At 46.2% G+C, this 15,057-nt stretch overlaps 1 protein-coding gene across 3 annotated transcripts in view; it reads left to right on the top strand.

Annotated features, from left to right (window-relative positions):
- LOC126204465 (uncharacterized) overlaps nt 1-15,057 on the top strand; it is a 119,752-nt gene that overhangs the window by 87,931 nt on the left and 16,764 nt on the right. The window contains exon 3 of one of the 3 annotated variants that reach the window (XM_049938853.1): nt 6,099-6,209. The exons of 1 other annotated variant lie outside the window; for it this stretch is intronic. Coding sequence is in view for 1 of the 2 variants with exons in the window: in XM_049938852.1 (XP_049794809.1) it covers nt 6,099-6,143 (45 nt within the window). In the remaining variant the exon portion in view is untranslated. Of the gene's footprint in view, nt 1-6,098; nt 6,210-15,057 lie in introns of those variants that run through there. One more of the 3 variants, XM_049938852.1, reaches the window with a different exon arrangement.

The following is a 15,057-nucleotide window of genomic DNA, read 5'->3' as shown; positions in this document are numbered from 1 at the left end:
TCAGGCGGATATATCTTTCATGTTCCGAGAGCCTTGTGCTAATCGGACGTCCCGTCTCACCTATGTAGACTAATCCACACGCACAACCAATTTCATACACGCCAGCTGTGTGTAGTTTGTCAACTGCATCCTTGGTAGAACCGAGCATGTCTGATATTTTGTTTCTGCTTCGGAAAATTGGTTTGATGTCGGCTTTCCGTAGAATTTTGCCAATACGTTCGGTGACGTCACAGCCATCACCTGTTCGCTATTCGTCCGTCTCCTCCAATGGGGTGGATTAATATAAAGACCAATAGAAAACAGCTATTTCAGCCAATGACAGATAATAAAGGAAACACCAATAAAGCATACCTTTCACCCCTCCTCCTCGTCCTCCTTTTACAGCCAATCAAGTAACGACACGGTTTTCTCGTGCAGCTATTTAAGGAACCAAGTGTGTTCATTTAGCAGTTAACGTAAGGCCCTGATGAAGGCTAGCTGCAACGCTGGCCGAAACGTTGGCGCATTTTAAATTATGACGATGCGGTCTGATACCCTGAAGAATTTTATTGAAGAAGACAACGGCCGCGGAAGCCTACGCTTACAATGGAATATTGGTCTGTTGACAACCTCCGTTGGCTTCGTTATGTGTACCGTCAGCATCCATGGAGCTTAAACGTATGGTGTAGGATGGTGAACCATCAGTTCATAGGTTTTTCATAGAAGGAACACTGACGTGCACAAGTATCGCAGGCTCCTAACAGACCATCCTCCACTGATGGTACAATACGTTCCCCTGTAGACTACGAGGAACCTACTGTATCAACATGATGGCTGTCCAGCCCACAGTACACGAACAACTAGTCTTCACGAGTTATTTCCAAATTGTTGGACTGAACTCAGAGAACCTGTACGTTGACCATTCCGTTCCCAAGATGTGACGCCTGTAGACTTTTTTCTGTGGGGAAAGCTGAAAGAAGTTGTGAGCAAGGAAATACCAAGTATACCCGATGATATGCAACGACGTATTACTGCAGCCTGCTCGTTTCATACCAGACTGGAAGCGTGTAGGGCCACTGCCGGTGGTCATTTTGAGCACAACCTGTCATGGTCAATTGTCTGATTATTGATCAGAATCCATATAACTAGTGTATGCATTTGTGATATTCTTTAGTGTGTGCCATCACAGGTATTCTGTAGGTGTCGATGTGGGAACTTTTCGAAATACCATATCTCGTAAACAGCTCGCACTAGAGTCCCACAACAAACACTACTGACATTCTAATTTATCCCACTTTTAGTTTATCAATGCCAATAGGCATTGTTCCATTTAAAAGAGTGCATGTTTGAATAGAAGATACTTTCGAAGTGCATTAACATCTGTTTATTAGCTAACAGTATGAGCCTCTGCCTACAAAGCCGCACATCAACTGAACTTTCTACTTCCGCAGTGTCTGTGGTTCAGGTTTTAAGTGACTGGCCCTGTGTAATGATTCTTCTCTTGAAATAGTGCATGAACTTTGGAGTCATCGCAAGACATTAGGATACAGAAAACGAAACAAAGGAAAAACGCAGTCACCTATTTCTGTGGATTAATTCCTTACAGAATTGGGAAGACATGGAAGTTTTATTCCCCAGTTGTAAAATCTAGCGTAGGAGTAGCTGACGATAAAATTTTGAGAATAAAGGAGATTTTGGTCAAGATATAATTTATTTACTTTTGGTCGCTGTTGTTGTTGTGGTCTCCGTTCTGAAGACTGTTCATCACATTTACTTTCGACGGTAACATATTTCTACCACTCGATTCATATTCTGTGATGAATAGCGAGATCATGCGAAATGCCGCATAGACCTCTCACAGAAATGAAAAAAAAAACAAAAACAAATAAACGGGTGTGAACTATGTTACAACGAGGGAATTCAAGAGTCAAATCTTCCAACACGGAGCGCAAGAGGCGTGACATGTGGTATCTGTGTAGGACAAATAGGAGGTACGTACATCAGAAGATCCCTTCCTTATACGACGCTGTTGCAAACTGACATTACGCCACGACACATACAAAAATTTGAACACAGTGAACAGGCACGTCAATGACCGGTTGGGAAGTTCGAATTTTGCGAAAAAAAAAGGACGGAATAAGATTTGACCCCGGATCTACCACTTTGATGTTCAATACCGTGACCACACAACCACGAAATGACATTTATTACCGTTGATCGATATTACACGGATTAATTTTGGATCGTCCACTGTTTCTGTTTTTCTCCTTTTTTCCGCAGTTCAGTACACCTTCTTCCTGTTTTCATGCTTTATCCGTGTTTAGTTTTTGACGGGCTATCCAATGGCCCAACTTACCACTAAATCAGAGGGGGTTGAAGTGGGGAGTTTGCCGTGTGAGAGCTGGATAGGCAGTCCTTCTCGACTCGTGACTACTCCGGCCATTCGCAGAGCCACCCAATATTAGCGTGCAAATCACACGCACTCTGACTGCAAAACTGCACATCAGTCTGGTGATTCGACCTGTTGTGCTGCCTTTCATGAACAGCATTCCGGGGAAGAGCAGGGGGAGGGGGGGAGGGGGGAGGGAGGGAGGGGGGAGGGGGGGAGGGGGGCAGTGTTTTCCAACAAGATAAAGACCGCCACGTACCGCTGCTGTAATCCAGAGTGTCGACATGTTGCCCTGGCCTGCACGATCACCAAATCCGTGATTGATCGAACACATATGGAACATTATCGGACGATAACTCCAGTATCATCCCCAAATAACATTAACCATCCCTGAATTGACCGGCCAGAAGAAACAGGCATGGAACTCCATCACACAAACTGACATCCGGCACGTATACAACGTAACGCATGCAGGTTTGCATGCTTGAAATTCTGCCGGTTGCACTGGTTGTTAATGTACGAGCAGCGTTCAACATCTGCAATGCCTTAGCTCGCACTTGCATTAATCTTGCAATGTTAATCATTTACTTAAGTGCCAGAATGAGATTTTCATTCTGCAGCGGAGTGTGCGCTGATATGAAACTTCCTGGCAGATTAAAACTGTGTGCTCGACCGAGACTCGAACTCGGGACCTTTGCCTTTCGCGGGCAAGTGCTCTACCATCTGAGCTACCGAAGCACGACTCACGCCCGGTCCTCACAGCTTAACTTTTGCCAGTATCTCGTCTCCTACCTTCCAAACTTTACAGAAGCTCTTCTGCGAACCTTGAAGAACTAGCACTCCTGAAAGAAAGGATACTGCGAAGACGTGACTTAGCCACAGCCTGGGGGATGTTTTCAGAACGAGATTTTCACTCTCACCTATACAAAAGTATTCTCAATATTTTATTACTCTACATTAATTGTGTTTTGGAGTAGCTGTTTTTTCCGTCAGTGTATTAACACAATATCAAATAATTCTTGTGATACTCTAAGCATTCTTTTCTAACCTAAGTGTATCGTAATCGAAACAAGTTTTCGCACCAGAGGCATTTCGTTACATTTATAACACATCATCAGTGGCTATTCACTGAACATTTTGCATATATTACAAGTGTTTCACTTTGCGATTTTACAGAATTAAAAACAACTTTGCTTACGATGTTTTTCCTGTACTCGTTAGTTACGGATTTTGAGTCTCATTTTAGATGTTCTAAAGATAAATGATTGTTTGTCTCATTGCTAGTAGAACCTACAGTCAAAAAACCTTCATGTATTCTTGTATGAAGTCAAATTATGTGAAGTTTTACGAAAGTTCACCGAACTGTAGGAAATCGAACAGCAGTTAAACGAAAAGAAGTCTTCAAAAATGCGATAAAAGCGAGTCCTGGGGTAAAATCTGTTTTCGCCTGCAACATAATGATAAAAACTATTGCTTCAGAAATACTGAAAAGTAGCTATAAACGTAGTAAGTAATATGTAAAACTCAGATCAGCCGCAAGGAAAATAGTATTTGAATGTACAGGAGCCAATATATAAAAACATATAATTTTTATCGTACGTAGAAACGTTACTAATTACAGTTGCTGATGATTTACAAAGAAAAGTGAAAAGCGTCTGCTGAGAAAATTCTTCTCCATTACTGTGCGTTTTAGATAAAAAAGACTGCTTTGAGAACCTGCAATTTTTATACGTAACGTTGCTTGCAATATATACTGGTGCATGTTGGTCTCTGTGAGTTCGAATCTTGGCCACATATTTGTTGTTAATGGTTTATAGACGCAAGGAATAAAATAAATTGCTTTTGCCAAAGGGCGAAATACACAGAAGCGACAAAGAAACTGGTATAGACATGCGTATTCAAATACAGAGATATGTAAAGAGGCAGAATATGGCGCTGCGTTCGACAGCGCCAATATAAGACAACAAGTGTCTGTCGCAGTTGTTAGATCGATTACTTTTGCTACAATGACAGGTTATCAAGATTTAAGTGAGTTTCAACATGTTGTTATAGTCGGCGCACGAGCAATGGGGGACAACATCTCCGAGGGAGCGATGAAGTGGGGATTTTCCCGTACGACCATTTCACGAGTGCACCGTGCATATCAGGAATCCGGTAAAACATCAAACGTGCGACATCGCTGCGGCCAGAAAAAGATCTTGCAAGAACGTGACCAACGACGACTGAAGAGAATCATTCAACGTAACGCAAGTGCAACGATTCTGCAAATTGCTCCAGATTTCAATGCTCGGCCATCAAGTGTCAGCGTGCAAACCATTCAACTAAACATCATCGATATGGGTCTTCGGAGCCGAAGGCCCACTCGTGTACCCTTGATAACTGCACGAGAGAAAGCTTTACGCCTCGTCTGGGCCCATCAACACCGGGATTGGACTACTGATGACTTGAAACATGTTGCCTGGTCGGACGAGTCTCGTTTCAAATTGTATCGAACTGATGGATGTGTACAGGTATGAAGACAACCTCCTTAACCAATGGACCCTGCATGTTAGCAGGTGACTGTTTAAGCTGATGGAGGCTTTGTTATGGTGTGGGGCGTGTGCTGTTAGAGTGATATGCCACCACGGATACTTCTCGATACGACTCTGACAAGTGACACGTACGTAAATATCCTATCTGATCACCTGCATCCATTCATGTCTATTGTGCACTCCGTCAGACTTGGCAATTCCAGCAGAACAATACGACACCCCATACGTCCAGAACTGCTGAGTTTAAACACTTCTGTTGGACACCAATCTCCCCAGATATGAAAATTATTGAACATATCTGGGATGCCTCGCAAGAGTTGGAAACTGCCTCTTGTAAATTCGTGCCGATTGCATGGTATTCAAGTAAGAAACAGTGACCCTGCATATTTATATGTGATTTCAATCTGCGTGATCTGGGTTGGACCTGTAATGCAAATTTTCTGAATCTTCCAGACATCCTACGGAGGGAAGTTCCATTCACCGTAGCGGATGAGGTGTTCTGCTAGCTAAATTTGAGACTCTCTCCCTCTTTTTCTTCCTCTTCGCTCTTTTAACGTCAAGACAGCGTTCAGGAGAGCTTCTTAAATAACAGCGATGGGGAGGGACGGAACAGATGCAACGTTACTAATCTTTAAGCGTTTATAATACACGCATAAAATTTTTATATTGCGCTGGCGTCATTTCTTTTAACAGAAACACAATTTTACTATGTAAAATAACAGGAACTTAAGTTCACACTGTGTAATGTTTTAGCCGCAAAGTTGCGGACATGTAAAGAAAAGCTTCCAGAAATTTCTCTACTGCCTTAGGTCAGTTTTGCCAAGCGCTGAAGGAAAATTGAGTGAATGTTCTCCATTATAAGGCGATAGACATTGATATAACTTGCTAATAAATGCATTATCATTATAACGTAGGCTCTACTACTTAATCTTTTTTGCTTTTGCTATTAGCAAAGGGGAATGTTCAACCAATTATATTTGTTATTATTAATTGCATTATTTTAGGCAATAACTGTATTTAAATAATCTACTTGGGAATTCGATGATTTTCGATCACCTCGAAGTATGTAGCAGGTACAAAAAGTTTTATGTTGTCTGCTTTAGGTTTCAGCAATTTTTAATATAGAGGGTGAGGTTGTGTTCCATACCTCTGATAGACTGTGCCTTAATTAAGTCCATTTCTCGTTCTCTCTGTTGCAGCTAGAGCCACGCCACAGGAATGACAGACCGGCTCCCATTGCGTGACATAAGATTAGTTGTGACGACAAAACTGGAACGGTTCAAATGGTTCAAATGGCTCTGAGCACTATGGGACTCAACTGCTGAGGTCATTAGTCCCCTAGAACTTAGAACTAGTTAAACCTAACTAACCTAATGACATCACAAACATCCATGCCCGAGGCAGGATTCGAACCTGCGACCGTAGTGGTCTTGCGGTTCCAGACTGCAGCGCCTTTAACCGCACGGCCACTTCGGCCGGCAAAACTGGAACGGCAACGATAAAAGCCGGAGGCTTATTGTATAGTAATGAAAATAAATATCGGTAAATAACCTTCAACGTTGGTGTTCTGTAATTTTATTCCACCTTTAACTGCACCCCTTGAAATTCCTTCTGCTGAGTAAATTCCAAGGTGGTACATTAACCAGATATGACTATGCATTCCAGATGTGTACATATGAGTATGTTATCAGTTTTAAATAAGTGTACTGCACAGTAATTGGTAACCGAAATAAGGCAAAGCTAAATATATGTACATCTCTAATGGCCAGCATCGTCTAGAGGAATGATGTTTATTACAACCATCGATTGCCTTTAGAGTTCCACTGCTAATCTAAGGAACAGGAAAGATGATTGTGGGTTAATGTCCCGCTGATGAAGAGCTCATTAGAGACGGAGTACGTACTACGTTTGGGGTATATACACTCCTGGAAATGGAAAAAAGAACACATTGACACCGGTGTGTCAGACCCACCATACTTGCTCCGGACACTGCGAGAGGGCTGTACAAGCAATGATCACACGCACGGCATAGCGGACACACCAGGAACCGCGGTGTTGGCCGTCGAATGGCGCTAGCTGCGCAGCATTTGTGCACCGCCGCCGTCAGTGTCAGCCAGTTTGCCGTGGCATACGGAGCTCCATCGCAGTCTTTAACACTGGTAGCATGCCGCGACAGCGTGGACGTGAACCGTATGTGCAGTTGACGGACTTTGAGCGAGGGCGTATAGTGGGCATGCGGGAGGCCGGGTGGACGTACCGCCGAATTGCTCCACACGTGGGGCGTGAGGTCTCCACAGTACATCGATGTTGTCGCCAGTGGTCGGCGGAAGGTGCACGTGCCCGTCGACCTGGGACCGGACCGCAGCGACGCACGGATGCACGCCAAGACCGTAGGATCCTACGCAGTGCCGTAGGGGACCGCACCGCCACTTCCCAGCAAATTAGGGACACTGTTGCTCCTGGGGTATCGGCGAGGACCATTCGCAACCGTCTCCATGAAGCTGCGCTACGGTCCCGCACACCGTTAGGCCGTCTTCCGCTCACGCCCCAACATCGTGCAGCCCGCCTCCAGTGGTGTCGCGACAGGCGTGAATGGAGGGACGAATGGAGACGTGTCGTCTTCAGCGATGAGAGTCGCTTCTGCCTTGGTGCCAATGATGGTCGTATGCGTGTTTGGCGCCGTGCAGGTGAGCGCCACAATCAGGACTGCATACGACCGAGGCACACAGGGCCAACACCCGGCATCATGGTGTGGGGAGCGATCTCCTACACTGGCCGTACACCACTGGTGATCGTCGAGGGGACACTGAATAGTGCACGGTACATCCAAACCGTCATCGAACCCATCGTTCTACCATTCCTAGACCGGCAAGGGAACTTGCTGTTCCAACAGGACAATGCACGTCCGCATGTATCCCGTGCCACCCAACGTGCTCTAGAAGGTGTAAGTCAACTACCCTGGCCAGCAAGATCTCCGGATCTGTCCCCCATTGAGCATGTTTGGGACTGGATGAAGCGTCGTCTCACGCGGTCTGCACGTCCAGCACGAACGCTGGTCCAACTGAGGCGCCAGGTGGAAATGGCATGGCAAGCCGTTCCACAGGACTACATCCAGCATCTCTACGATCGTCTCCATGGGAGAATAGCAGCCTGCATTGCTGCGAAAGGTGGATACACACTGTACTAGTGCCGACATTGTGCATGCTCTGTTGCCTGTGTCTATGTGCCTGTGGTTCTGTCAGTGTGATCATGTGATGTATCTGACCCCAGGAATGTGTCAATAAAGTTTCCCCTTCCTGGGACAATGAATTCACGGTGTTCTTATTTCAATTTCCAGGAGTGTAATTACTGATATTGGCCATGTCCTTTTAACGAAACCATACTGGCATTTGCCTAAAGCTATTTATGGAAATCAACAGCAATCTAGGCTGGATTTGAATCGGCTTTCTCCTGAATGCAGATGGAGTGTGTGGCAGCCTTACCCGGTTCTTGATGACCGAAGACCTCGCCCATTGCTTCTTCTGTTCTCAGCATCGCGCTGTATGCTCCTGATGTATATATCCCTGCGCTCTTTTCGGTATCTTATTTTCCGCCTTCATCATTTCGCTTCCTGTGGTTCCTGTCATCCTATTGTCTCATGCCATTGCCATCTCTATCTTTTGGCTTGGATTTTGTGTAATTCTTCCTCGACTACTCACATTTATCAAGTTACTTTCTGATTTTGTTTCCACGTCCCTAGTTAACGTCCAGTACTGTGGTTCTACGCGAGAGTCAGTACGAAAACTTTTAATGAAATGGAGTGGTACTTGACAGTACTACACACTTGCGTACATTCCCCTGTCATCATGATAAATATCAGACAGTACTGTAGGTAAATTGTTTTAGCCATTGCAAATTGATTGCTAGTACACGGAGAGATAGGTATTTCCGTACGTCGTCGATAAATGGCGTAACAATCTTCTATTCAGTCATAAACATAAGCGTAAGGAAAGCAGGTGGATGCTTCACAGGCTATACGTAACGTCGTCTGGTATACTGCAGCATTCGTGCATATAGAGAGAAGCTAAATCATACAACAGTTCCACTGGTCTCCGTGGTCCAACATCAACGAAACGTTGTACCAGCAATTACATAAAAGTATGAATTCACCATATACACCTCAAGTCAATCATAGTTTCAGAAATATACACTGATCAGCCAGAAAATTATGACGGCGGACCTACTATCGATACAAACCCGTCCAGGCGATAACAGCTTCATCTGGCGAGGAATGACTGCTAGTCAGATACACACACGGTGTATGTATTATCAACGCACGTGCCGTCTGATTGTAGGAAAGAGAAGACCCACGATCTGTCTGAATTTGACCAGGGGCAGACTGTGACGGTCCGGAGGCTCGGCACGAGCATTTAGGAAACAGCACGACTTGTCTGGTGTTCCAGGGGTAATGAGATGTTTTCAGCACGTAGTGAAACTAAGGTGAAACCATGTCCAGACTTCGTGGGTTTGGACAGCCATCCCTCATTACAGATGTCGTACGTCGAAGGCTGGGAAGACTGGTAAAACAGGACAGGTGGCCAACTATGGCGGAGCTACTATCAGATTTTAATGCTGGGCGAGTACCAGTATGTCAGAACACACAGAGTACCGAACGCTCCTAACGATGTGCCTCCGTAGCCGACGACCCATCCATGTGCCAACATCGAGAACTACGACTGAGATGAGCACGTGACCGTCGGCACTAGACGTCGGCGACATAGTCTGATGAATTACGGTACCTTCTTCATCATGCTGATGGGAGTACGCGAATCCGTCGTCTTCGGGGGGAACAACTCCTTGGCACTTGTACTGCGGGACGGAGAGATGGTAGCGGCTCCATTATGCTCTGGGAAACATTCACGTGGGCATCGATGAGTCCAGTGGAGGTAGCACAAGGCTACATAATGGCCAAAGAGTATGTAAACTGGTTGAAGACAACGTACGCACCATCCCCGATCTTGTTTGCCGATCACAATGGCAATTTTCAACAAGATAATGCGTCATGTGACAGGGCCAGGGGTGTGACGGAGTGGTTCGAGGAACACAGTTATTGCCCCCCCCCCCTCTCCACCGCCTCCTCGCGTCCAAGTCTCCAGATCTGGGCCTGTTTGAACACATATTGGAGGTGATTGAATGTGGTGTCAGAGCTCACCGCCACACACCCTGGAAATTACGGGAATTAAAAAAATGGTTCAAATGGCTCTGAGCACTATGGGACTCAACTGCTGAGGTCATTAGTCCCCTAGAACTTAGAACTAGTTAAACCTAACTAACCTAAGGACATCACAAACATCCATGCCCGAGGCAGGATTCGAACCTGCGACCGTAGCGGTCTTGCGGTTCCAGGCTGCAGCGCCTTTAACCGCACGGCCACTTCGGCCGGCTACGGGAATTAAATGACTTGTGTGGACAGATGAGGTGCCAGTTGCCTCCAGCGACTTACCAAGGCCTCACTGCTCCATGTCACAACGCGTCGCCGCTATTGTACTTGCCAAAGGTGGCCGTAATGTTTTGGTTGATACAGAATTGATTTTAAAAAAATTTGCCAGTAGTTAAATATGAGTTTCAGTTGGAATATTATTAAAATGTTTGTGGAGTGAGTGGAAAGTATATATGAAGAATGAATGTTAAGTGACTAATTAAGAACGTCTAAGCGTGTGAAATAACATTGTGCTTTGTGAAAATTGCCTGTAACTACACTCCTGGAAATGGAAAAAAGAACACATTGACACCGGTGTGTCAGACCCACCATACTTGCTCCGGACACTGCGAGAGGGCCGTACAAGCAATGATCACACGCACGGCACAGCGGACACACCAGGAACCGCGGTGTTGGCCGTCGAATGGCGCTAGCTGCGCAGCATTTGTGCACCGCCGCCGTCAGTGTCAGCCAGTTTGCCGTGGCATACGGAGCTCCATCGCAGTCTTTAACACTGGTAGCATGCCGCGACAGCGTGGACGTGAACCGTATGTGCAGTTGACGGACTTTGAGCGAGGGCGTATAGTGGGCATGCGGGAGGCCGGGTGGACGTACCGCCGAATTGCTCCACACGTGGGGCGTGAGGTCTCCACAGTACATCGATGTTGTCGCCAGTGGTCGGCGGAAGGTGCACGTGCCCGTCGACCTGGGACCGGACCGCAGCGACGCACGGATGCACGCCAAGACCGTAGGATCCTACGCAGTGCCGTAGGGGACCGCACCGCCACTTCCCAGCAAATTAGGGACACTGTTGCTCCTGGGGTATCGGCGAGGACCATTCGCAACCGTCTCCATGAAGCTGCGCTACGGTCCCGCACACCGTTAGGCCGTCTTCCGCTCACGCCCCAACATCGTGCAGCCCGCCTCCAGTGGTGTCGCGACAGGCGTGAATGGAGGGACGAATGGAGACGTGTCGTCTTCAGCGATGAGAGTCGCTTCTGCCTTGGTGCCAATGATGGTCGTATGCGTGTTTGGCGCCGTGCAGGTGAGCGCCACAATCAGGACTGCATACGACCGAGGCACACAGGGCCAACACCCGGCATCATGGTGTGGGGAGCGATCTCCTACACTGGCCGTACACCACTGGTGATCGTCGAGGGGACACTGAATAGTGCACGGTACATCCAAACCGTCATCGAACCCATCGTTCTACCATTCCTAGACCGGCAAGGGAACTTGCTGTTCCAACAGGACAATGCACGTCCGCATGTATCCCGTGCCACCCAACGTGCTCTAGAAGGTGTAAGTCAACTACCCTGGCCAGCAAGATCTCCGGATCTGTCCCCCATTGAGCATGTTTGGGACTGGATGAAGCGTCGTCTCACGCGGTCTGCACGTCCAGCACGAACGCTGGTCCAACTGAGGCGCCAGGTGGAAATGGCATGGCAAGCCGTTCCACAGGACTACATCCAGCATCTCTACGATCGTCTCCATGGGAGAATAGCAGCCTGCATTGCTGCGAAAGGTGGATATACACTGTACTAGTGCCGACATTGTGCATGCTCTGTTGCCTGTGTCTATGTGCCTGTGGTTCTGTCAGTGTGATCATGTGATGTATCTGACCCCAGGAATGTGTCAATAAAGTTTCCCCTTCCTGGGACAATGAATTCACGGTGTTCTTATTTCAATTTCCAGGAGTGTACATATCGCAGAAGCAATATCTCTACGCCGCCAGTAACGTGAATGAAAATATAATTATCAGAAGTTGATTTGGCGTTTAGAAAATACATTTTAGTAATTAAGAGGTGTGACTGGTCCGTTACAAGGATTTTTTTAATGATACGAGAACGGTTGCACCAGTTTACTGACCATCAGTAAATTCACCCTGTCTCACAAGCACACGATTCTGTGTTTGGAGCCACAACATGTACCGTGCGGAATACAATCGGGGAATCGTAACTGTCACCAATGCGTGAGGTTGTGTGCTGTGGCTCCGATGATTATGTTGAAATTTCCCTAAAACGAATTTTGATGAGCACCAAGGGACAGCGTACAGTACAAGTGCATTTCTTTATGATTTCCAGTTTTAATGACAATTCGGATACGTTATCTTGATGAAGTACAATTTCTCCTCATCATAACATTTTTACGTTTTTGTCTGTTGAAGCACAGTATTGGAAACCGACGTAACGTGAAAACTTGAAACAATATCCAGAGGATAGAAATCATAATTCGTGCAGAAAGAAGATTTGTGTAATGATTTCTGATCTGTAATCCATTAAAGACAACGCATTGTAGAGCATTCACAAGATAGGACAACCAGATTTTTTTAAAATTTCCCTACGCGTCTTCTGTTTCATACTACGAAAAATTTGTAAGGGGCACTGTGGGTTTTAAAAAAGTTTCAATGTACATAATTCATGATAAATATCAACAGCCTTCACACTCATGACTATTTCTTCGTTGACAGACGTATTCTGATTCAGAACATCGCTAACAGACAAGCGCGTGAAAACCGCCTGCAGTCAACTAGACCCAGGCAGAGCGATGATAGTGTATCTTTAAAAGGAGAAATTGTAACAGAATTACTCAATATATCTGTGTATGATGAAACAGGCGATAAATATATGAAATCTTTTAATAATTATTCAGGGAGAGCCAATCGTTTATCTAATGACGAAGTACAGATCACAGTACACTGTGGTTACTTTTGATTAAGTGGTAATTGTGTTTAACTCTCAGACTGCATGATGGTCGTTTACTCCAACAAGAAAATTTATTTAAATAACGATAAACACCAACTGGGAAACCATCACTGTTCCACGTGTTAATGAATATATGGCTATTGAGGTAATCGAGTTTGTGCTAACTGTACGTTTATATAAAAACCATGTCACGCTACTCGATAATAGGCTTTGCATTAAGAATAATTGCCTTTTTTTTTATTGGCGACTCCATAGTGTCCTGTGCACTACGACCAGATAATGGGTATACTTGAAAAGAGAGACAGCATCGGTCGTATATTTTTATTTTTATTTTTATTATCGCGAAATCGATTTTCTGTCACTGAGTGACCATCTTCAGTGCTGTATTATATAACTTAAATCAGTAAGCACTGGTGTCAATAAGCTACGGCAATCACATAGACTGACTATGTGATTGCCGTAAGCTTATTGACACCAGTGCTTACTGATTTAAGTTATATAATACAGCACTGAAGATGGTCACTCAGTGACAGAAAATCGATTTTGCGATTATAAAAATATACGACCAATGCTGTCTCTCTTTTCAAGTAATTGCCTTTTGTTTTCTGTCAGGTTTGTGATCACATTACACACCCTCTCCTTTTGTTCTTGCACATCTTGGACGGATTCCAATCTCAGCTTCATGTCATAATCCGATTACTTGTCACCCCATCTTTTCCACAGTATTTCTGGTAGACTTGCATACCAACATTTTCTTAAAGTATTTGACATAACATTCTTTCTCAGTGAGATATATCAAGATTATGTTTAATTAGATACACCTTGTTCCATATATTCATACGTAAGAGATACTCAAAGATGTAGAAAATGTCATGAAACAAGAAAACTCAATACATACTTACAATAAGGAGAGAAACATACACTCCTGGAAATGGAAAAAAGAACACATTGACACCGGTGTGTCAGACCCACCATACTTGCTCTGGACACTGCGAGAGGGCTGTACAAGCAATGATCACACGCACGGCACAGTGGACACACCAGGAACCGCGGTGTTGGCCGTCGAATGGCGCTAGCTGCGCAGCATTTGTGCACCGCCGCCGTCAGTGTCAGCCAGTTTGCCATGGCATACGGAGCTCCATCGCAGTCTTTAACACTGGTAGCATGCCGCGACAGCGTGGATGTGAACCATATGTGCAGTTGACGGACTTTGAGCGAGGGCGTATAGTGGGCATGCGGGGGGGCGTGAGGTCTCCACAGTACATCGATGTTGTCGCCAGTGGTCGGCGGAAGGTGCACGTGCCCGTCGACCTGGGACCGGACCGCAGCGATGCACGGATGCACGCCAAGACCGTAGGATCCTACGCAGTGCCGTAGGGGACCGCACCGCCACTTCCCAGCAAAATAGGGACACTGTTGCTCCTGGGGTATCGGCGAGGACTATTCGCAACCGTCTCCATGAAGCTGGGCTACGGTCCCGCACACCGTTAGGCCGTCTTCCGCTCACGCCCCAACATCGTGCAGCCCGCCTCCAGTGGTGTCGCGACAGGCGTGAATGGAGGGACGAATGGAGATGTGTCGTCTTCAGCGATGAGAGTCGCTTCTGCCTTGGTGCCAATGATGGTCGTATGCGTGTTTGGCGCCGTGCAGGTGAGCGCCACAATCAGGACTGCACACGACCGAGGCACACAGGGCCAACACCCGGCATCATGGTGTGGGGAGCGATCTCCTACACTGGCCGTACACCACTGGTGATCGTCGAGGGGACACTGAATAGTGCACGGTACATCCAAACCGTCATCGAACCCATCGTTCTACCATTCCTAGACCGGCAAGGGGACTTGGTGTTCCAACAGGACAATGCACGTCCGCATGTATCCCGTGCCACCCAACGTGCTCTAGAAGGTGTAAGTCAACTACCCTGGCCAGCAAGATCTCCGGATCTGTCCCCCATTGAGCATGTTTGGGACTGGATGAAGCGTCGTCTCACGCGGT

Source organism: Schistocerca nitens, chromosome 9 (genome assembly GCF_023898315.1).
Source record: "Schistocerca nitens isolate TAMUIC-IGC-003100 chromosome 9, iqSchNite1.1, whole genome shotgun sequence".
Taxonomy (NCBI): domain Eukaryota; kingdom Metazoa; phylum Arthropoda; class Insecta; order Orthoptera; family Acrididae; genus Schistocerca; species Schistocerca nitens.
This window is presented reverse-complemented; position numbering and strand designations above follow the sequence as displayed.